At 50.7% G+C, this 27028-nt stretch overlaps 1 protein-coding gene across 7 annotated transcripts in view; it reads right to left on the bottom strand.

The window, feature by feature from the left end:
- Positions 1 to 4726: 4726 nt before the first annotated feature.
- TTC12 (tetratricopeptide repeat domain 12) overlaps positions 4727 to 27028 on the bottom strand; it is a 42510-nt gene continuing 20208 nt past the window's right edge. For all 7 annotated transcript variants that reach the window (XM_027581018.2, XM_027581020.2, XM_027581015.2 and 4 more), the window contains 14 exons: positions 23482 to 23542; positions 22649 to 22837; positions 21474 to 21543; positions 20561 to 20649; positions 18643 to 18811; positions 13930 to 14022; positions 12845 to 12905; positions 11920 to 12057; positions 11327 to 11425; positions 10795 to 10863; positions 8425 to 8526; positions 7031 to 7130; positions 5906 to 6131; positions 4727 to 4883 (listed from right to left, as the gene is read on the bottom strand). In XM_027581018.2, the coding sequence (XP_027436819.2) occupies positions 4811 to 4883; positions 5906 to 6131; positions 7031 to 7130; positions 8425 to 8526; positions 10795 to 10863; positions 11327 to 11425; positions 11920 to 12057; positions 12845 to 12905; positions 13930 to 14022; positions 18643 to 18811; positions 20561 to 20649; positions 21474 to 21543; positions 22649 to 22837; positions 23482 to 23542 (1539 nt within the window). In that variant the 3' untranslated portion in view covers positions 4727 to 4810. The remainder of the gene's footprint in view (positions 4884 to 5905; positions 6132 to 7030; positions 7131 to 8424; positions 8527 to 10794; positions 10864 to 11326; positions 11426 to 11919; positions 12058 to 12844; positions 12906 to 13929; positions 14023 to 18642; positions 18812 to 20560; positions 20650 to 21473; positions 21544 to 22648; positions 22838 to 23481; positions 23543 to 27028) is intronic.

Here is a 27028-nt window from a genome sequence, read left to right as displayed (position 1 = left end):
ACATAAGGACGGCCAGGCAGGGGGTGCCTGTGGAAGCAGCCGACTCAGTATAGTGACTGCAACCGTAGCTACCGTTTCCCGTGGGCTTGCTGTGTGCCCAGCCCAATGCTGAGAGCCTTCCAGAAATCATCTCCTTCAATCCTGACCTCAAACCTACCCCCACCTTCTATGGATAAGGCGATGGAGGGTCTCGGCAACACACTCACGGTGTGAAGTTAGAACAGGTGGAGCTGGGCCCTGAGCCCAGGCTTCCAGACCCGGAACGGGCACTCCGGCTTCCGTGCCTTCTGCTTCCAAGAGCCTCCTGTGAGCACCCGCCCTTCTCTGCACCCGTGGCTCAGAGGTTCTCACGCAGCGGGGACAACTCGGCCTTTGGGAGTCTTGATTTCCTTATTTGTAAATGATGCGGCGTGGGCTAGACACGTGAATTGTATTTAGCTAGTGAACTCAGATGGGTTCCAATAAAGCAGATGTTGGACTCGATGGTCCCTGAGTTATTTTCAGCTTGAACATTCTAGAAATCTTTGGCCTCATTAACCCATTTCAGTATTTCTCACTATTTTGTGGGCCTAAGTCCTCACTGCATGTGAGCCAATGCATTTTAAGTGGAGACTCCTTTGTCTGCGGCAGAGCGAGCCGACCACGGGTGCGTGCACGTGGGTGGAGCTGCGGCTCAAGCGGGGGGAGGGCCCTCCACGAGCAGCTGCAGCGGCGGAAGATTAAGAGTGCAAACGGGGGGCGCCTGGGTGGCTCAGTCGTTGGGCGTCTGCCTCTGACTCAGGTCATGATCCCAGGGTCCTGGGATCGGGCCCTGCATCTGGCTCCCTGCTCCACGGGAAGCCTGCCTCTCCCTCCCCACTCCCCCTGCTTGTGTTCCCTCTCTCTTGCTGTGTCTCTCTCTGTCAAATAAATAAATAAATAAATCTTAAAAAAAAAAAAAAGCGCGCGAACGGGAAGTTGGAGATAGCCCTGTGACAGGCAGCGACGCTCAGGCTGAGCTGAACTGGCACATCTGGCAGGCAGCCATGCTCACACCGAGCAGCGCCTCTCAACCCACCGGCGACCGGGCTCAGCCCGGAACTGGGCAGACCCGAGGCTGGGGTGGCCGGGAGTAGATGGGCAGTCCCTGCTGTTGCTGCTAGCATCCAAGGGCCCCTCTCTACCCCTGCCTGAGAAATCCGATCCTGGCCCCAGGCAAAATCTCCCCCTGGGAGAACCCATTCATGTTGCTGTTTTGAATCTGAGATCAAATTAGACGTCTTCGTTTAAAAAAAAAAAAAAGTCATCGAGCTGGTTTCAGATCCCAGAAGCCCAGTCAGGGCAAGGCAGCCACAGGAACACCGGGAGCTGGCTGTCGGGGGCGGGGGGTGACAGTCAGCTCTTGCTCACTCTCCTTTTCCAGGGCACTCAGGGCGGGGGCGCTGAAGCCCCTGCCGGTATCTTGATGAATGAGCACAGTCCTTGGAATCAATGGGTTTTCCTGATTCTAAACTGAGGACAAACAGCCAGTGACAGGGAGCATCTGCATGGCAAGGGGGCTTGGAGGCCCTTCCTGTGTCAGGGCTCCCAGCCCGCTGCATGCCGGGCCCTGCTCATGTAAGTGCCGCCGGGCCCTGGGCTCACACACGGCCTGGTCACACGTTCCTGGCAATCAGCACTGTCACACCACCAGTGAGCGCTGCTCAGAACCCCACTGGGCCCAGGCCATCAGACTTTGATGCCTGGGTAGTAGATGGGCAGGTCTCAGGGGACCCTCGTGTTTGCCACCAGGCACGGGAGAGAGGGAAAGGCAAACGTAACAGCCGGATAACTGCTTGCCTTCACTGAGATGGGGGTACGTATGAGATGAGTGGATTTTGGGGAGGGTGGGAGGAGGCAGATGGTGAGTTCATGGTCATTTCTAACCTAGAAATAATAGTCACCATGAAGTAAATGCCTTCTGTTTTCCAGTCACTGATGCCAAGCTCTTCATGTATGTTATATTCAAATCCAAGAATTCTGCAAGTAGGAACTGTGGCTCAGAGAAACTAGACTTTCCTCCAAGCCATGCCCCCTAGTGGAGGAACGTTTACAGGAGTGAAATTCTGGCTCCCCTACTTGCCAGCTCTGTGATCCTGGGAAGGAAGTACTTACCGTCATTTATATCTTAGTTCTTTACCCATCACAGGGTCTTTGTGAGGCTTCTGTGGGGCAGGGTCCTGAGGCACCTGTTACAGTGCCTGTCATAGAGTGAATGCTCCGTGCCCGGGCAACATTCACTCTCTCTCTGTGGCCTCCAGGTCACTGGCTTATGAGGACCAAGAGCCTCTCGAATGGGGAAAGGAGTTGTAAATGTTTTTGAATTGTAAATGTTTTCTTCACCTCCAGTGACTCTCTCCTCTTACAGGGCCCTCTGAAGAGCCCCTATTTTGAAGGAATTTCGAGAACAGGATGAACGTCATCTGGCTCTCCGAGCCAAGAAGTTCTTGGTAACAGATCCTCAGCAAAGTGCTTACAAAGCCATGTCTTGCCCCTTCCTCTAATTTCCTCCCAGCATTTAACCTCAGTCCTGCCTCGCTGACCCCTGGAACCATGGCCAGCACACTGTCCAGGATGGCTGTTTCCCATTGCCCCCTGAAACCTCTGTGGTGGTGTCAGGGTGCTCATTAGTTCCATATTGGTCCCATTCTCTTTAGGATAGACAACCCCAACCCCTTTGCCCGTGGCTTTCCCAGAATAAGCTGTGGCACAGGGAGTGGGAAGGATGGTGCTAGCAGCTCCTGGTACAAGATGAACCCCTTCTCCGACACCGAATTCATGTTTCCAGGCCACCTGGGAGCCCGAGACGAGAGCACGCGTCAGCCGTGACAAGACCAGGGAGGGTTGGCTGGCGCTGGGGATGGACGCCAGTGTGTAAACCGTCCCTCTCCAGCCTGAGGGGAGAGGCGGGGGCTCCTCAGGTGCAGCCGGACCCTCCTCTAAAGCCGGGAAGATTACTGCTTTCGGCAGGCACTCGGAAGCAGAGATAAGAATATAATTTGACGTTCCCCACTCTTTGGGGAAGAGATTACACGTTTCATAGCCATTTTCAAGAGCCAGGGAGGAGGAGTGCAGCCAAAGAGTGGGAGGAGGAGGGACCCGAACCTCAAATCAGAGGAGCTGAGCCTGCTGGTTATGTACACAGGCGGCCTTTTACATTTTTGAAGCTCCACTGAATTCTCTCTGGAAACAGCACATTCTGTGGCCTCTCATTTTCTTCTCTGCACTCTGTTTAGCATCAAGCCAACTCCCTTTGCCATTTAGTAGCCTCTCGAAGTGGGTCTGTTGGCCTCCTGGGCCGAGTGGGAAGGTCCTGACCTCTCTGATGTGGCCTGTCACTTGCCAGCCGCCCAGGGACTGTGCTAGGCACCATCATGAAGTGCTCCAGTGAGCTCCCTCCAGCCCCACACGGCGCACCGGTCCCAGCACAAGGGTCTCAGGGCTACTGATTTCCTTTCGGCCCCTCAAAGTGCCCATTATTTGTCTTAGTTTCAGGAGCCAAGATCTTAAATCACGCCGAGGGCTACCGCACTTGTGAGGAACCATTTCTTTGGGCGTACTGAATAAAAACTCTGAGGAGGGGGAGAATTTCCTTTCGTACATGGTCCAGAAAATGTCCAGCTCTGATTCCTTAAGGGACATGGGCTTTACCCTTGCTCAGGCCCCTCAAATTTAACCCAACCGATGTCACCCTCAACCCCTTCGACCTCAAGATGGTGCCTGGTGATGTTTGTGTGGCACTTTATAATTCCTTGGGTGCTGGGAAGTTCATAGAGGCCTCACAGCAATATAGGTGACTGGTTGGACAGGTATGCTTCTAGCTTTTCCCAGAAGGAGGAATCAAAGCTCAGAGAGGTTAAGCGACTTGCCTGGAGTCACGCAGCTGCCGGGTAGCGGGGCAGGACCGGAAGTCTTTGGAACTCTGGTCTGACACTCTTGGCATTCACTATAGCATGAGGGTCCTGCCACCCACCCTAAAAAGGTCATGTGACTGTGCTGAGCCATGGGAGAAGAGTGTCACTTGTTGGACTTGTCACTTAGGGACCTGGGGTCCAGAAGTGCCAGTGGCAAGGGAGCTGTGTGTTTGGGGGATGGGGGGAGCGCAGGGCGGGTTGGGAAATAAATACGTCGATGTTTATGTGAGGTCAGGGTGGAGACAGGTGCCCCTGCTTTGGCACTTCAAGCAGAAAACCATCTAACACGTGGAATAGATGTTTATAAATCCCTTGATGGGCTGGACGAGGGCACCAGGTAGCGCTTCCCTGGATCGTCGAGAACTCCCTGTCAGGGGAGCCACCACCTAATGACCACTCAACCACTCAACCACCTACCACTGAGCACATGCTCAGTGGCAGGCCAGGCCCAAGAAGCTGCCAACACTGTGCCTGGGCCGGAACTTGGACACAGATCCTGCTGTCGAAAAACTTGATGTTTCTAGCTTTTGCCAGCAGAAAACAGCCACAGGGGCAGGAAGGGCATTCAGCTGGCAGAATCTAGTTCCTGGCTAGAACCACTGCTTACAAGGGAATCCGGGAAATGTGGCTTTCTGTTTGCTGGCGTTCAGTCCCTGCAGGGCAGGAAGGGACGGTACAAGAAAGAGCGGTGGATGCCGAGCGGTTTCCAACACAGTGGCCAGCCTGACACCCACTCTCCCATTACCGGTGAAAACCAGAGGCAAGCATCTGAAAACAACATTCATCTCTGGAGTGGACATTCGAAAGTCTTTATTAGCACAGGGACCCCCCATAGCACACAGTCCTGTGTTTGTGAAAATGCACAGACGCTACGTGTCTTAATCAGCGACATACTTCATCGTCGAGTTGAGAATCTCTAGCCCGTGCAGCTCCCGCAGCTGAGCAGCAAATCTGCCAGAGTCAGAACACAAAGGTGAGCACATCAGTGCCATGGGGCCCGGAGCCACCCCCTCTCAGGGAGAAGCTGGCTGGCAAGACGGAAAGGGAGTAGCTGCGGCCCTCGGAGCCCTAGCGATCAAAGCAGGGAAGGTGCTCAGGGAGGTCCACAAAGCATGGGAAATGCTGTGAGTGGCTGATCTGATGGGATCCTGCACTCAGGGACTCCCAGTAAACTGCTACTCTGAGCTCATCCTAGCTAATGTGCCTTGCTTTCTCGAGAAGAAAGATTTTATCCAGGCCTTCCATTTGGACAATCAGACAGAACGTGAAAGGGCCTCAGATGTCATCCAAGCCAACCCTCTCATTCTCCAGAGGAGGAATCGGAGGGGTTAGTCCTTACAAGGAGGAGCCAGGCAGGTCAGTGCTGCTCCCTGTCCATGGAAGGCACCCCCTTCTATGCTGGAGCCCTGTCCCTCAGACACAGGGGGGCGGCTTCTGGGAGCTTGAACGACTAGGTGTTTCAGCAGATCAGAAGCCAGCCAGAGCAGAACAGAAGCTAAAAAAGAAGCGATGTACACAGCTAAAGCCCAGATCTCTCGCCCTGGCTTGCCAGGTGGTCTGGAACACGCCATTCTATCCCTGGCTTCAGTTTTCTCTAGCACAAGAACGTTACCCTCCCTGGACATTCTCCCATATGCTCAGGCCCCAGGTGAAAAAGTAAAGCAGGGGCGATGTGTGGGAAGAGGGGCGAGGAGCCGGAGGGATGGCAGTGGCAGTGAGCACACGGAACGGATCCCCGTCAGAGGGGCATCTCCCTACTCCGGCTGGAGCTGGACCTCCCCAGTGCCCTCAGGGAAGCGGCTACTGGGCCCAACACCTGTCTGCGCACAAAGCACCAGGGCTCATGGGGCTCTCCCTGGAGTGCTGGGTGGCACGGAGGCCCAGCTGCCGCACGGTGCCTTCTGGAGTGTGACTGACACAGGCCCAGCCCACCCCGCCCCACCCCCCCATCCCAGCCAGGAGCCGTTGCGTACCTGGGCTCAGCCGTGCACAGCTTCCCCAGAGCGATCCCCGCGTTCAGCTGCACGGCTGTCTTCTGCGCATCACCCCCCGCATGCCTCAACAGCACCTGCACGATGTCTGTCTTTAACAGGGAGGGTGCAGCGTGGGGCACCTCCATGCAGTTCCCCAGGCAGAGGGCGGCATTGCCCACCACGATCTCATCCTCGGAGCCCAGCAGCTTCATCAGAATGCCGAACTCTAGGAGGAGGGGAGAGAACAAGCATCTGTCCCTCTGAATCCCAAACAGGAGGCTAGCCATGGACGCGAGGGGCACAGGGAGTGTCCGTGGACACTGAGCGTCCCCAGAAGCTCTGGGGATCGTCACTCAGCAAGTATCTGCTGAGCACTGTGAACCTCCTCAGGCCTCCTGTGTCTCTGAGGTCTCAGGAGCCCAGAGCAGTGCCCAGGGTGACACGGCTGTCGTGTGAATGAATGCTATGTGTCGGACAGGTCTGTCTTCCCTAAAGTCCCCGGTCTTTACCCCTACACTCCAGAGAGAGTGCCCCAAGGAGGAGCCACAGGCCGGCTCCCTATAGTTGCAGGGCAAGGAGCAGGACCCAGAAGAAGGGCCCGCTCAGTCTACTTCCCATGCATTCCAGAGCAGGTGTGAGGGCAAACATTAGCAAGCTGTCTCGCTGGGAACCCCCGCCACAGATGCCGGCAGCCACTTTTAGATACTAGACTGACACTGGCTCTGACGCTGCTGTCTTCCCAGTTTACTACAGGTTGAAGGCGTCCCCCCACACACCCCTTGAAGGGCGAGAACCCGTGTTAGACCAGCCTAAGCAGAATACTTCAGAAACAATTTCCATTTACTTGGGGGCGGGGCTGGCTCCCCGCATCGACCCCGTTTTCTCTGAGCCATGTTACAGCAGTTTCCAGCATGGGCAATGCTATGCATGTGCAGCCGAAGGCTAATTAAACGTTTCTAGAACAGGGTGAAACAGCAGTCTCACTCGGTAAATACAGCGGAAGTCTAGGGAGAGGTCAAGAGCACGATGTCAGTCTCTCCCTGCTCCCCATCCCAGTTCCTTTGCAGCTTCCAGGATGGCTGAACCTCTGGGATGTAGGCTCCCCTTAAGGAAACGAGCACTTACTTTTATCCAGTCTTATCACTTCTTCTCGCGCTTCATGAAAGCTATTCGTGCAGACAGCTAGTGTCTTTATGGCATATCGTGATGCAGTCTGGCCCCCTGTCTGGGTTTCAGAATGAAATCAGAAAAAGAAAGTCAGTCCTAGGATTGTTCTGGGCCAGAAACCAGCGAGCAGCTGTGCCCGTGCCTGTGTGGCTTCTGGACCTTCTGAAACACTGCTCCCCTGAGAATGGCCCGCACTTCCCGGGGAGCAGGCCAGGTCCCTGTCAGGGTGGTGTCATTCACGTCCCCAGTAACACAGCCCACAGCCTGGTAGGAATTCTGACAGGGCTACGGGCCTGTCATGCACACCTGGGTAATTGCCTGTAGAAGGCTTTAGGAGTGAGTGGCTGAGGAGGGAAGGATGCTGTCGGCTGGCAGATCTACCAAAAACGACGGGAAGAGTACCCCACTCGCGACCCCCTGTCATTTCACCATTGGAGAATGGGGGCTGACTTGCTACGGCTGTCAGGCTGACAGGCCTGCATGGAGAACATCACAAATCTAGATCATTTTAAGAGGTGATAACTGTCAAATCATAACCCACAAAATCACCCAGTGCAGGGGCTTGCAGATGCGCATGTGCATCTTCCATGCATAATGCACATGTGTGTGCATGCGATCAGCAGGCTCCAGTGGGTGTGCGAGAGCCGCATGAAGTCTGAAGTCTGACCCACCATCTTACCCCTTCAGTGTTGCCCTGCCCCAGCAGCAGTGCCCCGATGGAGCACGCTTCCTGGCCCTGCTTAGCCCGGGGTTTGATGAGAAGGTCTGCCATGGGGTCATCACACCAACATGGGGGGGTGAAGCGCGCTGGGCATGGGCAGCTCGGGCACGGGCCACAGATGGCAGCCTGATTCCTCACCTGGTCCTCTCAGGGAGGCTATTCAACTGTTGCACTGACTCGCTCAGACCACGGGAGCATCCTTGTGTCCCATGGTAAGGCTGCACCCTCCGGGTCCCATAAAGGGACAGTCAGCACTCTCTAGGCAGCTGGGGAAAGCACGGTGAGCAGAAGGTGAGCAAAGTAAGGGGCCCGTGGGACCCTGTGGAAAGCCACTCCGACCGTCTTTTTCAGGGAAAGAAGCCGTTCACTTTGAAGTGAGGCTTGCCTGGCGAGTCAGTTTTATGGCTGCTTCTCGTGAACAACTCACTTATTTGTGCAACAATCTTACGATGATGTTCAGAGCGCCGTCTGGGGTGAGAGGTGGAAGGAATCTTCAGTCAAGAAGTGTTAACATTGGGCAGGGGTGCGATGGTGGCCCCTAACTGAACACAGCCCTCCTTAATTCTGTCCCCTGGATGATCTATGACGCTCCTGGGAGTTCAAGTGCGTGCACCCGAGCAGCTCACTCTACCTTCAGGAACTTAATCATCTTCTTCACCACTCCAGCTCTCAGGGCCTCCTCCACAATCTTCCGGGAGGAAGCAAGGGTGCGGCTGAGGACACCAGCAGCTCTCTGAGTGAAGGGGAAAGGAAAGATGATTAACCGTTCTCTTCAGAAACGCTGATGACCTTGAAAAGTCAGCAAGTAGCTTGGGGAGGCAAAAACAATCATTAGCATGGGGAGCAACACCTGCACCTTCATTTTACAAATGTGGAGTGGCCCTGGGACCAGCCGGGAAGCAGCGTTCATTTTATAGCTGCAGGGCAGGTGACTCCAAGGGCTGGAAACATGGCCCCTTGGCACACAGAGGCCCGGCTCACATCAGCTCGACACATAATCGAGCAGTTCAGCTCTGGCAAAGAAAGTCCTGGACACCCCACAGAGCTCCGCAGGCCCTTTACCAGGTGGTAGACTTCTTGGATTGACCTCGGGGTCTCATAGCTTTTCCTCCCTCCCTCCCTCCCTCCCTCCTTTCTTTCTTTTCTAAATAGCTAGCTGTTACTGTCTTATGGATAGAACACTATCTTGAACCTTTCCGAGGACACAAATGATAGTTACTAATTTTTTCTTCTGTTTCCTGTATCATTTCTATTTCTTTTGAGTTGATTTTTCTGTTAATCTTGGTTTTTCTGTTTCTGTGTGTGGCTTTCCTGAAATGTCTGGTGACCCTGGCTGCCCATTTCTGGGCACATTTATGAAAAAGCAGGACAAATGTATTTGGGCATGCTGCGTTCATAGGGAGTTAGTTGACTGACAGGTGGAAAGGAGGCACTTCCAAATCCTAGAAGGCAAGACATTTTTCTCTGGCCTTTCAATTTCACGAGAGAAAGCAAACTGAAACTTCCCACCTGAGGATAGCTGCCTGGCTGCCAAAGCATGAGGCCCCGTCTCTCATTCGTGCCCCGAGTGGTCCCGGTGTTCTGGAGTCTCCAACTTCTCCACGGCCTACCGGGCATACCCACATCCCCTACATCTGTAGACTGCACTGTTTCTTCGGCCCTGCCTCAGGAGTTATGCCTTTGCAGCTATTCTCCATCTTCCAGAAAAGGGTTAAAATGATTAAAAAACCAACTGGTGACTCCTGCCTGTCTGTTTTGTCAATGTGTGTTTGAAACTTTGTTGTTGCTGTTCCCTAATGCTTTCGGTCTGATTTTAATGAGGTTCTCCCTAAGGAGAAGGGATAAATGTGTATATTACCATATTATCAGTCTGGTTTCCCTCAGCTGCTCCCTGCAGGTGCTAGAATGTTGCTGGAGTTGACACTACAGATCTCTTTTGAGGCCCAGGAGAGTGGAAGAGCACGGATTTCTTTTGAGGCCCAGGAGAGTGGGAAGAGCACCCTACCGAAGGACCAGCGTCCCCTGGTGAAGTGCTGCTGTGCCCCACGGGCAGGTCAGCATTGGACTCAGGCAGAGGCAGAGCCCCGGGAAGATCTGGCCAGGAGAGTACTTGAACACTTAGCTTGGCACTACCCTCGGCTTCGCTCTGGTCAAAACCATTCAGAAAAACCCAAGTACCTGAGAATAGTGGTGCTCACCACTTTTGGGGCCAGGGATCTTTGTTTTGAGGATCTGATGAGAGCCATGATGCCTTTCCCATGAAAATGCACACACACTCAAAATTGCCTATACAATTTTAGGGGGTTCTGGGGAACCTAGAGGCCTACCACACATTCCTGGAGTTCACATTAAAAACCTCCATCCTCTCATGTCTGAATTGACTTCAAGGAATTTACTAGCCCCCAGTCCCCAGTCTGTGCTCCTTGAAGGGAGGGTTTCCCAAACCTGCTAGATGTCCCCTAGTTGTTTCTCTAAGCACTAGGGCCCTAACCTAATAGGTGGAAAAGTTGGGGTGATTACTTATGTGAGTAAAGAACACATCCTAGAACGGCAGCAAATAGTCTGATGAATCATACTGATGTTCTCCCGATGCTCTGTGTTAACCATAGGTCTTTCTTGGCTTTCTTATCCAAATGTTAGAAACAGAAATGAGAAAGCCATCCCGGCATATATCTCTAAGGGGACAAAAACCATTATGCATAAACAACCTCAAGGATCATGGGCTTCAAAATACACGCCTGGCTTTCTTGACTACAGAAAAAAAGAGATTCTAAATAAAATCTTGTGGCCTGTCCAATTTGCACCAGGATATCTTGGAATAGGGCAAATCAGATAAGTTACACTGTATAAGTTGGTAAGGTGCAAACTATACAGAAAAGGGATTCTTAACTTGGGTCCATGGACTCTAGGGGGTCCACAGATGGGCACTGGGTGGGGGCGTCACTGAATCCCCAGGAACAACAAAGGAAGTGGTTTCTGGATTTTCCTGGGAGACACTTACTGTCAGGATCCCTCCGTCTTGGCTGTTCAGTAGAAACATGCACCTCCTGCTCACCTCCAAGGCCCAAACCTGCCATGACAGGGAGAGAGGAGGAGGTCTGAATGGCCTGTCAATGTGGATCCACTATGGAGATTCTTCTGAGCAAACAAAACTGACCTCTGGCTCCTCAGCAGGGCCACACTCTGTCCATATTTCCCTCACAACCCCTTCTTCTATTCACTCTTACATCCTCCCACGGCTGTCTCCCTAACTACAGGGCAATACCTTGAGATCAGAGACCACATTTTTTTGACTTTGTAAATGCAGAACCTGGCACCATGCTCAACACAGTCATTTTTCTGGATGAACACCTGAGTGACTCATCTATTTCTCAGAGGAACAAAGTGACAGAGCATCTGTCCAGCATTCCCCATTCCTGCCACCAGGGTTTGAGTCCCTGCGCTCTTCTCTTTGTGAGAATGAGAGCAGTTCTAGCAATGGCACAGGCTTGGGGTGTCCCAGGGCTCCCGGCAGGGAGGAGAGAACACCGCACCTCATAGGCGATGGGGGACTGAAGACACAAGTTCATCACAAGTCCCAGGAGTGTGTACAAGATCTCTCTGAACAGGTCCACATCCTCCGCACATCTGGCCTTTGGAAACAAAGCAAAGTAATCAATGACCTTTCTGCCCTGCAGCTTTTCATGGCCATCTCATCCCCTTGCCAATGGCCCCAGCATTACTTACACTCCCTAAATTTTCAATGTCATGAACCTAGCGGATGTTGGAAGATCAGAGACCAGTTCCATGGATTGGTGTTAGTGTAGGAGACTGGCAAAGAGTCTCCGGTGCTGTGCCATGGAACTCTGGTTCAGCCTGGTCCTGTGTTTAGACTGGAGAGTGAGCTGCTAACGTGGGTAGTCAAGCCAACTCCACCAGAAAATCCTTCAAACCTCTCCAGGGGGGCTGAGGCTTCACCTGGAGGGCGCTGTAAGGCTGGCCACCCATAAAATCCATATTATAGAAGGGATAAGCCACTGGCGCCAGTACCCTCAAACAGAAGTTTTGGAAGAGCCAGATAATCAACAAGAAGCCAATGCTCCCAAAGCAGGGAAAAGACTAATTCCGACTAGAAAAGTTACAATACCATGAGACCCAAACAGGCCTCCCGGAACTCTTCAGAAGCAGACATCTGTCTTCGGACGGCAGCCTCAGCACTGAGGTTTCCCATGAGGGCAATGCACTGGCAGAAAGCTGTGGGGTTGGTTACCATGGGGTCTCTCTTCTAAAAGCGAGTCAAGAGAAAAAAAGTCTGCAGAGAGCAGGCAAACGATGCTGGGGCAATCTCTAGGGGCGTCCCTCACTCTCGAAAATGCCTGGGAACCAGAGAGTATAATGTCACCCAGGGGCGTCAACAGGCTCACGCTGACACCAGGATGGAGGCACACAGAGGGGGAGACCCAAAAGCACCTTAGCCTGGAATAGGGGGACCTAGGGCTTCATCCTGGGGACGCCACCAAGCAGCTGGGAGAATGTGGGCAAGTCTCTCTTCTCAAAGCTCCCATTTCCACATGTGTGGAATACGGGAGTGTGGATATGCTCTCAGATCCCGAGACTTCTCTGGCCCCTTTGGGATAGGTCCCCATCATAGCATGCTCTCCTAGAAGAACCCCACCCTGCTAAGTCCTGTGTCACAGGCTCAAGTTACCACTTGCCCTCCTGGCGGGGCTGACTGCCATTGAGAGAACAGGGCAGCCCCGCAGTCCTTATGACGGGTATTAGGGTCAGAAGGGGACGGACAGGGACAGACCCCCTCTCTCCACCTTCGCCTAAGACGCACAGTCCACATCCACCTTTGTCTCCCCCATACCAGCCCCATCCATACGCCACCTCCACCTGTCCCGACTGCAGTTGTTTTAATAACCGAGAATTGTGTAAATTCCAGCTGTGAGTAAATGATTAATCAACCTGAGAAACGACAGGAGCACTGGAGTGTAAACTGTGTTTAAATGGCTCTGCTCACGTGCCTGAGAATACCTGTCACGGGTGATAAAAGTGAGGGGCTTGCTCACCAGAACACCTGTGAGCGCCAGGAGCACACCTGGAAGGTTGGCCTGGAACCAGACTTGGAATCTGTTGAGAAAATATTCCCACGATTTATTTCTGCAATGCACAAACTAGAACATAAACACAGTGTCTTGGACAATGGACCAGACTGTCACAAACTCTGGGCCCATGTCATCTGCAGCATGCACAGATGATTTATTCTGAACCACCCCCTCCCCCGACCCCCAAATGTCACTGGGTATGTAACGTGGCTTTAATTTCTCTAAGTCAGGAGAATTGCCTTTGATGCTAAACAACAGATCTCAGATGGCAGCTTTCTCAAAGCAGAAGTTGCTGGAAGCCCTAGATTTCTGCCAAGCTGACTTACCGCCACCCCTGCCCTCCCTTTGCTCTGAGCCTGTGTGCCCTGCAAACAGGAAACACGGTGCAAGCATGTTTCTGGAACACAGTTGTGGGGAAGGCCCAGAGGCACACACGTCTGCACCTACGAGTGAGGCTCCTACCTGTTCCCAGCCCATGCCAACGGCCCATGAGCACAAACAGCTCTGTCTTATTATATGGCCATTTCTAAGCAAGACACCCTAAAGTTTGTGAGGAAATTTAAAAAACAGACAGAAGATGTACTTAAAAAAACCCTCAAGAATTACGAAAATCTAAGACGCTTGCTGTTTTCCCCAGCAGCTAAGTGGAGATGGGGGGGGTTACCCACAATGCCACTGGTAACCCAAGGGGAGGCTACCTTCCACTGTGCCATCTCTCAGTCATTCAACACACACTTGCTGGGCAGTTCCTATTAGGCACTGATGAAGGGAAAGAAGCTTCTCCACTAGATAGTAGGCTTGTTTACTGTGAGAGGTACTGTTTGAAGTATGCCACTGCTTCCAAACCCATCGAGGACTGGGTCCCCCTGCACGCAGAGGGACAGGAGTGGCCAACTCCAGCCCCCTGCTTGGAAGGCATCAGCCCTCCTACTCAGTGAATCTTGTGATGCTCAGTTGGCCAAGCCTGCTTGCATACTGCACATTTTTAAAGATCAGACAGTTTAACAAAGGTTGAAGAACAAATGTCAATTTCTGGAAATAAAAATTACCTTTCTTCCAGAGCCAAGTCTGTGAGCAGTCCCATAGCTGAGTTGGCCTCCTTATCTGAGAAATCAAGAAATGACACCAAGGCTTCCAACAATCTGCAAAAATCCATAAGAACCTCAGAGCAGGCTGTCCTCCAGCTGAGAGCATCCCCAACAAGGAGACCTTGCAAAGAGACCAGGAAGGAGTCTGCGTGGGGGTCAAAGAAGCCGAAAGGGTGGCCTCGCTATGTCCTCCTAGGAAGCCCAGATCCCTGCCCTCCCCAAAGACAGAGACAATCTCCTACGGGAATGGCTCTGCCACTTAACGTCAACTCCCAGAGGGTTGAACAGTTTTAACCAAAGTTCATTGACTATCAGATGTCAACTGGGGAGGAATCTTGAGTGCCTCTGCCATGTGACTCTGGCTCAGCCAAGTTCAATCACATAAGTGACATTTAAGTGGCATGCTTACTAACCTGCTGATGACTAAAGTGGGAGGGAGGGCCCCCTAATCAGGTGGGGGATGGAATAAGGATTCAAAAAGATTTTGACAGGCTGCTGAATATGTCAGATGAAATTTAATAGGGTTAAATTCAAATTCCTCCGCTTAGAGCTGGAAATTCTATATAAGTGATAAAATTGGGAGACCTGGTTTATGCCCGGTTCATACAAAAAAGATGTAAGGGCTCTCAGACAACTGCAAACCGAGTCTGAGCAAACGGTCCGCCGCAGCTGCCCGAAGGAGCTAATGCAATCTTAGGCTGCCCTAACAGACTGACTAGCACCACTGGGAGTCCTCTGTCTGTCCAACCAGGCCTAAGCACCTACAGTGTGCTGAGTGCTATGCTTAGTACAGGAGAGCAGTGCTGGGCTCCTGGTGGCCTACAGTGACCCACGTGTGTTCACTCGAGCGGGTGGTACTGGAGGTGGGGAATCCGACTGGGGAAGAACTGGAATGGGCCAGACAGTAAAGAGGGAGGGATTCGCTGGGGCAGGGGCAGAGGGAGACACCCCACTGGGAAGAGAGAGGCCCTCACGAAGGCCTAGAAGGGCAGGTCACAGATGTCCGAGGAGAGCCAGAAGGAAGGGAGTCCAGATGCTGAGGAGGGAGAAGTGACAATACACCATCTTCCTACAGGATTCTGGCTTATGCAACTGGGTGGATGAAGTGCCGCCTATGAAGGCAGGAAGTTCAGGCAGAGGGTCTGGTTGGAAGAACTACTGGCAATTTCAGGTAGTAATGCTTGTGATGTTGAGATGGACATGTCCAGCGGCAGAGGGAAGGCTCCGCGCACTCAGAGGACTTACACATGATAATTAAGGCCATGAATGAAAAGAGTGCCAGGAGTAAGACCCCTGACTTGGAAGGGCGACAGCATGAGGGGAGCTTGTGCAGGAAGCCGAGAAGGATGCGCCTGGGTGTAGGAGGAGGCCCAAGAGGGGCAGTGGTCTGACAGCCACACTGCGGGGTTTCACGAAACATGCTAGTGAGCCACAGGACCCAAAGCCATTGGGCAGTTAACAATAGAGGCAGGAAAGGGACTATCAGATTGGGGTTTTAGGAATGGACTCCAGTCACCCACATCGACACTACTGGATTTATTCAGCAGCTTGTTCTAGGAGGGATGTGAAAGTCAAATCATCTGAAGAATGGTCAAGGAAACCAGGATGCTTAACCTGGAAAAGATCAGTGTCTTCAGATGCCACAGGCACCGGAAAGTGGGGGATTTGATGCATTCTGTAGGCCTTCAACAGACTGAACCAAGGCCTCCACGTAGGGAGCATGGGATGGGGCAGGCAGTTTGTGCCTGGTGCAAGGAGATAGCTTTCTATCAGTCAGAGCTTTCCTGGAACAGGATGAGCTGCCCTGGGAGGTGAGATCTGCATCTTTTCATCGGCTGGGAAAAGACTCCCAGTCTATTAGCTGTTACAGCGCCCATCCTAATCAAATGTAGAAAAGTATAATGGGCAATGCCGGAATCTCCCCTGGAGGGTATCATGCACAGGCCATAGTGGGGTACCCCACAGGGGACACGGGCATAGGGTGGGGCAGGACGGGACTGTTTCTGTGGTACTGGGTAACCCCAAGCTGCTGCAAATCCCCAGTTCCTCAGAGGTGTGCTCTAGGGTTCCTGCTGTCAGAAATCATGTATTTTGCTGTTGGTTCAGATTCTTCCTTCACCAATTAAATCTGTTTTCTTCAGTCTTGAGGATGAATGCTAATGAACCTGAAATGTACAGAAGAGGAGGTGGCAGTCTTAGATCATCTTGGTTTTTGTCAGGGCACCTGGGTGGCTCAGTCGTTAAGCGTCTGCCTTCAGCTCACGTCATGGTCCCAGGGTCCTGGGATGGAGTCCCGCATCGGGCTCCCTGCTCCGCGGGAAGCCTGCTTCTCCCTCTCCCACTCCCCCTGCTTGTGTTCCCTCTCTCGCTGTGTCTCTCTCTGTCAAATAAATAATAAAATCTTTTAAAAAAAAAAAAAGATCATCTTGGTTTTTGTCTTCGGAGACATGAACAACTAGGCTTCCTCTCCAGGTGAAGAAACATACATCCTGTTTCATTACTGTGGCAGGCGCCGTTTGCTGACTAATCCCACAGATACCCCGCTATCCCCCTTCTGTCCTGCCTGACTCTACTAGAGAAGCTGGAACCACTTTTCCCACCGGGGTGGCATGTGACACAATCCTGAGCAAACAGAAATAAGCAGTAGCTTCTCTTGATAAAAGGGATAGATCTAGCTGCTGGTAACCTGTCTTAATGAGGGACGTGATACTTGGAGCTGCAGCAGCCTCGTGAGACCATGAGGGAAAGATCAAGGGAAGGACAGAGGCCTTGACCCTGATATCTTTAAGCCACTGAACTGGCTGTGGCCATCTGTAGTCTTTTCTGTTATGTGAGATAAACAAGACCAGCTTCTCCCGATCAGGTATTCTATAAAATGCAGCAGGAAACATGTGACTGGCATACATGTATCACTTCTGTTAAGCTTCATCATGAGTCTGTGATACAGATGAGACACCGGAGCTTGTCAAGGTTAAGCAGCTTTCCTGGGCCACGTACACAGAAGGAGGCAAGCAGAGGATTTGAGCTCATGACTGCTTGCATTGAAAAATCCAGCACTTTCCACAAAGTGACACTGGCCCTCACTCAGTTCCTGTCAGTACTCGTTTGCCCCTTCGACTTCTCACAGGGGGGGAAAGCATTTTAAGAGAAAAGTGATGTGTGTGCCTCTCCGGGAGGTCGTGGGACGTGTGTGCAGCCTCATCCTGTGCCGAACCATCTCTCTTCACTTCAGAGAACACATGCTCCCTCTTTTTGGTTTAATCTGAGATGGACACTAATGAGAAGAGTGGGCACGAAGGTAATCAGCGGAGGTGTCTCTGACAGGCTGGAGACAAGGCAGGACTGCGGGAGGTGCTCAGAAATGCCACTCTCCAAAACAATGGACATTTTCAAATGAAAACTCAAGCAAGTCAAAGACAGCTGAGGGGCAGGGGGACAAGGAAGAGGCTTGGGACAACCACACTGCTTTTACTCAGAGAGGCCAAAACCAAATGAAAAACCATGAGGGAGGCATCAAGGAAGTGACTGCAGTCATCTGAAATGTGAAATGTGCTTTTGAGGATTTAACTCTAACAATCCATCTGCTGGTGTAGGCTGAGCTTTGGGGAGATGCCAAGCCCCTGCTTGTGAGCCACGGGGGCCGCGGCAGGGCTGACAGCGGGAGGGCCACAGCGAGGCTCAGCAAGCCCCTGTCCTGAGCACGACGGACCTCCCCCGGATGGGCCCCGGAGGTCTCCGCTCGGTCCAGGAAAGACCTACCAGGATTCCGGATTTGGCTGCTTCTCTTACTGGGAACAGAAGCAGGAGCAGGCCTTCAGGGCCTGGGAGACAGTGGGGTGAGATTCCCTGGTGATGTGCTGCAGATTCTCCAGCCCCATCTGTGAAATGGGCTCATAACACTTATCTTGCCTCCTTCCCAGGCTGAGAGGAGATATAGTGAGAAGAATCGGAAGCCAACTTCTGTTTTTAGATTGTGTATGAAACACGTATAAAGCCCGCTGTGATCCTTGCTTGACTTCTACCGGGTGGAGCTACACGGAATTGCCAACACGCAACTCTTTTGATATAAAAAATGGTAATGTCACACGTAGAAACTAGTACTATTTCAACTGAAAAGCACTGGAAGGCATCATTGGGGTTCAGTAAATTTTTTATCAAGTCTACTTAGGGGAGAGGCACATTCTGTTTCCACGGCTGTAAGCCTCAGAAAGACCGACGTGCAAGAGTGTTCCAGATGCGTTTATTTACTTATGCTCTACCTTGCTCCAGAAGGGCTTGAAGAACATGCCAACTCAGACAGTGTCACCGCGACCAGGAATGAAAGAAGAAAAGTGCTGGCAGAAAGAGGGCAGAACGGGACAGAAGCTAAAGGGGCAGACCTAGTTCAGAGCTGGATTCCCAATCTGGGTTTGAAGGGCTGCCATTTACACCACCTGCAGTATCTGTGAAAGGGAAACTGGTCAGAGAAGTGAAAGTGCCTGGGGGTACTAAGTTCAGACAGGAGCTTGTCCTGGAGGTCCTCCCGAGGGAGTGCTCCTTCCTTTCTGGTTTGACCCTTCACGAAGTCTGATGGTCCCTCTCCTGCTGGAGGTGTGGGAAGGGGACAGGCAAGTGTTAACCTGGCAGGTGACAGTCTGAGAAGCCCCAGGGAAGCTCCTGCCAGCAGAGTCCTACCGGGTCCCGTCAAGGTGGCTGATGATCAGGCCCCGTCCGTGGTCTGCCTGGGCGAGCTGCAGCAGCAGGGCCAGGCTCTGCTGGCGGACGGTCAGAGCCCTGGCGGCCAGCAAGGAGGGCAGCAGCCGGCCCACGTCGGGGTGCTGGAGTAGCAGGCGCTGGTTTTCCTCTGCAAGACAGGGGACGAGCACCTCGTGCACATAACAGCGGTTACACCACTCGCCTCTCCCACCATGCCACTGGGAAATCCAGGTCTCCCCCTCGTTTGAGAGGCAGGGTAATAAAGTGTCAGAGCACGAGCTCTAGAACCAGGCTGCTGGGTCCCGGTGACCAGGGGCATGATCGTGGCTGAGTCATGGACTCCCGTGCCCCTCAGCTTCCTCCTGGGTGAAATGAGGAAGGTGGCTGATGTGGCCGAGGGGTTAGCAGGGCTCAGGGAGTGAATATGAGCCAGTGCTTAGAACAGGGCTGGCTCACATGTGGGCGCCACGTAGTGTTATTCTTATGCTGCAAAAAGGAGCTCACTGGAAACAATCCAAATAGCACAGGAGTACAAAGCTGACCGGGAAAGTCCCCTCCTCTTGTGGCCCCTCCAGGTAAGCTCATTCCTTAAAGCAGCACCCCCCCACCGACCTCTCTTGTGAATACTGTTAAAAATATGATCCACCCTACCCTGTCTCAGCTTCTCTCTCCCACTCAACAGCGTACAGGGACATAGTTCCGTGTCTGTAACTTTATAAGCATCCCCGTGTCCTTTTAAAAATCTTCTTTATATTCATTGAGTTGGATATACCTGGATTTCATGGATCTGACAAAGCGTGCGCATCAGAGGCTCTGTGTGACCATGTTTGTTCTGATGTTAAAGAAAAACATGACCCCAAGGTTCACTGAAACCGAAGTCGGCGCAGGCTGAGGAAATCAGGGCTGCGGGGAGAGGGCTATGTCTGGTTCACCCGAGTAAAAGCTCGGTCACCAAGCCCTCCCTCCCTCCCCCTCGTGTGTGTGGGGGGTACGAGATCACCACCCGGGGCCAGTGCAGAATCCCACAGGGCAGGGGGGCGCCCTGATAACGGCACTCGTCTGAGCCTGATTCCCTTCAGGAAGGGGTCCCCCTCATTCTCTAGTCCTCTGCAACTTAAGATGATTCCCTCACTCTACTAAACCAAGGGAAAAAGTCGTACCATCTCATATTCAGCCTGTTATAGTTTACGAATTGCCTCCACAAGCTCTATGGCCAGCTTCCCACAAGAGCCCTGTGACAAGGAGACCCAGATACCACTATCCCCATTTTCGGTGTTTTCTGTCCATGGTTGGGTCTTTCCCTATGAAAACTTGACTTTTTTAAAATGAGGGAAATACTTACAATTTATATTTACATTTACTACTTTACAAAAGGGGTAAGAGAGATTGTGCAAAAACTTAACAAACCCCAGAAAATGCTAATATGCAGAAAGGTAAATAAATGTGAACAAGGCCGATAAGCGTCGTGTAGCATTTACTGTCCCAGTATTACACTGATTGGTGTCATAAATAAGACGTCAGCAGGGACCATCATAAGTCTCCTGACACTGAAACGGGTACTGCGGTCAGCAAAAAGGAAGGATACGTTTAGGTGGACAGGACAGGAACAGCTCTGTCCACTGCACTGCCATCTCGGGCGCAGACGTCATGCGTCTGCAAAGTGCCCAGGTGATGAGATGGCTCGTTCGGCCGACAGTGACTTTGTCCACCATCAGGGCAGCTGTGAGGGCGGTACAGATGTGGCCACAGCGCAGGCCTCGCTTCTGACCCCCATGCTCTCTGGGGGAAGGTCCGGACATCACCTCCCTCGGGCCTGGCCCATTGGGGAGACAATCCTGCCCGTGCACACATACCCACAGACCATGAACGAGGTTTACCGGCGATGACCCACACTTACCGTTCCCCGTGCACACTGCTTGCCAGAGCCTGAGGACAGACACGCACACTATCTCTTCCACTGCATCTTTTCCTGCCGTGGAAAAGCACCTAGAATGGATGAAGGACAGCAACATTAAAACTGGAAAGTAGTCCCGATCTTTTTGGCTGGCTTTAGCCCACCTCCAGACTCCTCCAGGGCAGGTTGAAGCAAGCAATGTTTTAACGCAGAGCCGCAGGTCACCAGGACCCGTAGGCTGGTCAGCACTGAACCAAGAGCTCCAGGACAGGGGTGCAGGCCGAGGAGTCGGGGCTGCATGGAGGGAGGCTGCTGAGCCAGGGCCACGGGCGACGGCCACACAGTGACCAATAAACTGTGGTGGGCCAGCAGCCTACTGAGGGCTCATGGGCCCCCATACACACCCAAACATGTGCTGGTGACCCCAACCCACGTCAGTGTCCTCCTAGGCCTGAGGAGCTGCACCCAAACCATTGAAATACGAAACAAAATAAAAATTAATTTAGCAAACCACCTCCTTCCATACGGGTCTTTCTTCAGATAAAATTACAAATGAGATCAGCCAGGATCCAGCGGATCTCATTTCTTGATGTGATCAGCAAATTCCAAGAGAGGAAAAGAACAAATGCAATCTTGCCCAAACTGGTGGGAAACCAGAAAAAAGGGTCACTTCTCTGACTCTACAGTGTCTGGAGGGACCCCAGGAAGCGTGGCTGACCTCTTCCCTCTCTGTGGTTAACTGTGGCCGATCTCAAACTAGCGGAGGCGCAAAGCCCCGCCCCTTGCCAGGGCCACCACTGCAGACTGAGGGACAGGCCCAGCCAGTGAAGCCACTGCCTGTGTGACCAGGGATCTTTCAGGGGGATTGGTTGTTCTTCCTTGCTCTACTGCTGGCTGTCTTTACAAACACCCCTACCTTCTTAGGACCTTATTCTCGCTGATGAGACTGAATCCATTGTGTGTTCTGAATAAAGTTCGTTCTGTGCCTGGAATGAATTCATAAAAAACTGCATCAGATGCCTGAATGGTCTGGGGCTGATGTCTGGCCATAACAGAGCCAGCTGATGATGAGAAACCCACTACGGAATGTCAAGGTCACCAAATTAACAGATTGGGCAGAAACAAATACCTTTACGTTCTGAAACCTACAGCTGTCATCGGCCACTTGTAGACCCAGGGAGAGGGACATCCTGTTCTGAGAAGGGGAGCTGGGCCCGGGGGCCCTGTCGGTTATCTGACAACGCATCACTCTGTCATCTTTAGAGAGTCTCCAGGAGCTGTTCAACCTCCGGGAAGAACGAGCATATCCATCTGTTCTTAAATATTTATTTTGAAGCTGGTTCTAGGCTCTAGAGAGGAACCTATACTCTCCAAGAACTAGTGAAGGGGTATTTGAGCGACCCCCCTCCTACACTAGAGGGAGGTCAGAGATCCCATCTCTGCACACACAGCATCCTGTCACTGAGTACAGAGTGGTTGAAGCTCTGAGATCAACGTTTACAAGAACTGGTAAAAAGAGAACGGTCTCACCAGCAGGAGAGCTGATGTTTGCTCTGGAACGACTTAACATGTCCTAAGAAGCCGTTACATGTAACTGGGGTGAACCCTGCTGTTTATCTTACATAATTCTGTCTTCCGTTCCTCCGTGGTTGGGGGGAGCTGTGTCAGGGTGGGATATGGTGTTGGGGGCATCCAGGGGGTATGCAGGGAAACCCAGAAGGTGTGCAGGTATGTGGACGATGTGTGGAGCACGCGTGAGGAGTGATTATGTGTGGTGTGTGCATATGTGAGGTATATACATGTGGTGTGAGTATGTGCCATGGGTGTATGGTGTGTGTATGTGTGTTTTGTGTTGTATTGTGTTTGGGGCGTCTACTGCATAGGTGCTGAGTGCACGCACGCTCTGAGGGGAGGATGGAGCCTGGGCGGGGGTATATTTCTTATGTGGCCTCTTCAGTCCTGACATTATAGCAGATCTTCAGTATGTGTGGAAGGAAGGGACACAGGGATTCTCTGCCTCCTCGGGACTGACCTCTACACTGTCCCTTTACACTGACTATATTCATGAGATCATACGCATCTCAGGCTTACAATCCTGCATCATTTCAGTCAGGATTTCAATCCCCCCTGCATAGAACAAGGGGGTCTGATCGGGCTTGCAAAGCGTCTCCAGGAGATTCTTGACTGTCACAGCTGTGTTCTTTCCCGAGTCCAGTGATCTGTGGGCTTCCTTCTCTTGAAGGTCTGCTTTCTCCTGGAGATTTACTTGATTCAGGTAATCTACAAAACAAGAAGGAAGGGGCGCCTGGGTGGCTCAGTTGGTCAAGCGACTGCCTTCGGCTCAGGTCATGATCCCGGGGTCCTGGGATCGAGCCCCGCATCGGGCTCCCTGCTTGGCGGGAAGCCTGCTTCTGCCTCTCCCACTCCCCCTGCTTGTGTTCCCTCTCTCGCTGTCTCTCTCTCTGTCAAATAAATAAATAAAATCTTTAAAAAAAAAACAAAAACAAGAAGGAAAAGAAAAGAGAAACAAAACCCTAACGGTCAACATCATGACACAAAGAGTCACCTTTGTTGAGGATGGGAGGCTGAGAGGCGTGAAGCATTACAATCATTCAAACTTGCCTTCAGCAGGGAAAATTTTAGTCTATGCCCAGGATTTTAAACCATCTTCGGGATTCAAGGACAATATTATGCCCTGCCCAGAAGGCTCTAAGGGACGACGGTGTAGAAAGGAGGAAGGCAGAGGTCTGAGTGGGAGAACAGAGAGGAAAGAGGAGCGGGCAGCCTGCTAACAGAGAGAGTTTGATGTGGCTTTGAGGCCAAGTGCAGAGAAGGTATGGGAGGCCAAGTGCAGAGAAGGTATGTCCCGGAGCACAAAGCGAAAGTGGAATTCAAACGAAGGACACCAGCAGGAACATCCTCACCTTTCACCTGGGTCTGAAGCTGGGGGTTTATTTCTAAGATCTTCTGATAACACTCTCTAGCCTGGAAAAAAGAAACAAGACCTTGAAGAGTGGTCAGGTGGTGAAGGTGATTATAGGAAAGACACCAGGCACCACAGGGCTGGGCTTCATTATTTCCTCCCAGCCTCCTCCCGATCCCAGCGTAGGAGGCAGGCAGGGGGAATGCAGCATGCATTTGACATTTTGTTTAGGCTTCTCTGGTTCTGTGGGGCAAGAGGCATTATTTCAGAACTTATTTTTAAAAAATAGTGTTGCCAGATCCAGCCTGTGATGGAAAAATATCCAGTCCTAAATTCTCGTGGATCATGCCTGGCTGGTATAGGAATAATCAGAAGGTGATTGCAAAATTTAGATATGATATTTGCACTGAGAGAGAACAGGAGGCTACTTGTCAGATATGCCCACAAGGAGTCGGGAAATAAATGAAGCTGGAGACACTGTTGACAGAGACTTTTGGGAACAGGAAAAGCGAAGTGCCTATGTAAATACACAGGGCTGCAAAGAGAGCCTATAAGGGGTCCATTCACTGGCCTTGTAAGAAAACTTGAGAGCGAGGGCCTCTCCATGAGGAAAGTGCTGGAAAGTTTCTGAAAAAAAGAAAGATTCTAGCTTGTGGGGCATGTTACTGGGTTTTGAGCAGTACTGTCCTCAGGGGTATCAAGAACTCTGCCCAGTCACTGAGAAAAAAAAGCGCAGAAAAAAATGGCTCTCAGCTGTCCTGAAAGCTCAAGGCTCATCCAAAAGATTAGGATTAAAAAATGAATGGAAGAAAAAAACATCACATAAAAGAGACTAGTGTTGCGGGACAGAGGTATACACATCAAACATGGTAACTGCTATAGACTGTTTGTGTCCCGCCCCCCCCCAAATTCCTATGGTGGAACCTAACCCCCAGTGTGATATACTTGGAGGTGGGGCTTTTGGGAGGTGATTAGGTCATCAGGGTGGAGCGCTCATGAGTGAGATTTGTGTCCTTATCAAAGAGACCCCAGGGACCTCTCTTAACCCTTCTGGCTATCTATGACCCAGGAGGCAGTTCTCACCACACACCAATCTGCTTGGACTTTTCAGCCTCCAGAACTGTGAGAACTAAATGTTTGCTGTTTAAGCCACCTGGTCTCTGGTAGTTCTTAGAGCAGCTCAAAAAGATGAGGGCAGTGAACCTTTTGAACCCTAGATCTAGTCTATCGGCAATTCCTATTGGCTTCACGGTCAGTATATATCCAGAATCCCATCATTTCTCACCACCTCCCTCAACACCAACTTGGTTCAAGTCATCATTACACCTCACTTGGAAAGTCTGTTGCAATAGCCTTCTAACTAGTTCTCTGTTCTTTGTCTACTATGTCAAGATATATTCTCAATGTAGCAGTGATCCTTTAAAATATGAGTCACATCATTTTACTCCTTCACTCAAAACCCTCCAATGGCTCCCAGTTCATTCAAAGTAAAAGCCGAAGAACTTCCAAAAGCCTGTAAGGCTGTAGGGAATCAGTCCCTTACCATACCGCCATTGTCTGCCTGACCTCATCACCTACCATTCTTCTCTAGCTGACCCTCTGACTGGATGGCTCCTCCATTATACAGCCACATGGCTTGCTCACTTCACTCCCTCCCTTCCTGCAGAGAGGCCTTCCCTGACCACTCCTTATAAAACTAATCTTACCTTCGCTGCTTCCTGATTTCGTTTTCTCAATAACACTTATCACTAATCAACATACTACACATCTACTTATATGGTTCATCTCCCGGCCACTGCTATTCCAAGAATGTAACTTGCATTAAGTCAAGGATTTTGTCTTGTTTGCTACTGTATTCTTATTGTCTAGGGTAGTGCCAGAAACATAGAAAGTATGCATACATATTCGCTGAGTGAATTAATTACCTGAATGAATGAATGAGTGAATAGAATTTGGTGGTGAGGGGAGGGTTAACATTTTCTTTTTTCACTTTTCTATTATTTGACCTTAGTACAATAGGCCTGTATTACTTTTAGAATTAAAATCCAATGAAGAAAATAATTTTTTAATGTATAATAGGAGGCAATTTCTTTTTTAAAATATAGTATCTTATAAGTGGAAAGACATCCTATGTTCATGGATTCGAAAGCTTAATATTATTAAGATGGCAATACTCCCCAAACTGACCTACAGATTTAGTGTAATCCCCATCAAAATTCCATCTGGTTTCTTTGCAGAAATTGACAAGCTGATCCTAAAATTTGTATGGTAATTCAAGGGACCTAGAATAAGTAAAACAATCTTGAAACGGTAGGGCAAAGTTCGAAGACTCACACTTCCCAATTTCAAAATTTACTACAAAGCTACAGGAATCAGGACAATGTGGTATAGGCATAAGAATAGCATATATATCAATGGAATAAAACTGAGAGTCTAGGAATAAACCCATGCATTTATGATCAACTGATTTTTGACAAAGGTGCCAAAATTATTCAATGGGAGACAGAATAGTCATTTTAACAAACGGTGCTGGGAACACTGGATATCTACATACAAAAGAATGAAATTACATCCCTTCCTCACACCATATGCAAAAACTAACTCAAAGAGGTTCAGAGATCTAAATATAAGAGCTAAAGCCATAAAGCAGAACAAAATACAGAAGTAAATCTTGGATTAGGCAATGGTTTCTTGATATGACACCAAAAGTATAAGCAATCAAAGGAAAAAATAAATAATTTAGGCTTCATCAAAATTAAAAATTTTTTGTGCTACAAAGAACACAGTCAAAGAAGTGAAAGGGCAACACAGATAGTGAAAAAAAAATATTTGAAAATCACTTGTCTGATAAGGGACTTGCATCCAGAACATATAAAGTGCTGTTTACTTAATATAAAAATGCAAATAACCTAATAAAAAATAGGCAAAGGATCTGAGGAGACGTTTCTCCAAAGAAGATATACAAACAGCCAACAAGCCACAAGAAAACAGACTCAACATCATTAGCCATCAAGGAAATGCAAATCAAAACAATGAGTTATGCTTCACAGCCACGAGGATGGTTGTAATCAAGAGGAGATAAGAAGCATTGCCCAGGATGTGGAGAAACTGAAACCATATACGGTGGGTGGGCATGTAAAATGGTTCAGCCACTGGGGAAAACACTTTGGCAGTTCCTCCAAAGTTAAACATACAGTTACCATAGGACTCAGCAGTTCCACTCCTGGGTATATACTCAAGAGGACTGTACACATATGTCCACACAAGAACTTGTACGTGGATGTTCATAATAGCCCTAATGTTCGTCAACTGAGGAAGGGATAAATAAAATGTAGAATATCGATACAATGAAATATTATTCAGCAATAAAAGGAATGAAGTACTGATAGATGCTACAACATGGATGAGCCCTAAAAACATTATGCTAAGTGAAAGGGACCAGCCATGAAAGACTACATCTTGTATAATACTATTTATAGGACGAGTCTAGAATACACAAATGCATAGAGGCAGAAGTAGATCAGCGGGTGCCTCGGGTTGAGGTGGGG

This window comes from Zalophus californianus, chromosome 11 (genome assembly GCF_009762305.2).
Source record: "Zalophus californianus isolate mZalCal1 chromosome 11, mZalCal1.pri.v2, whole genome shotgun sequence".
In the NCBI taxonomy this organism is placed as follows: Eukaryota; Metazoa; Chordata; class Mammalia; order Carnivora; family Otariidae; genus Zalophus; species Zalophus californianus.
This window is presented reverse-complemented; position numbering and strand designations above follow the sequence as displayed.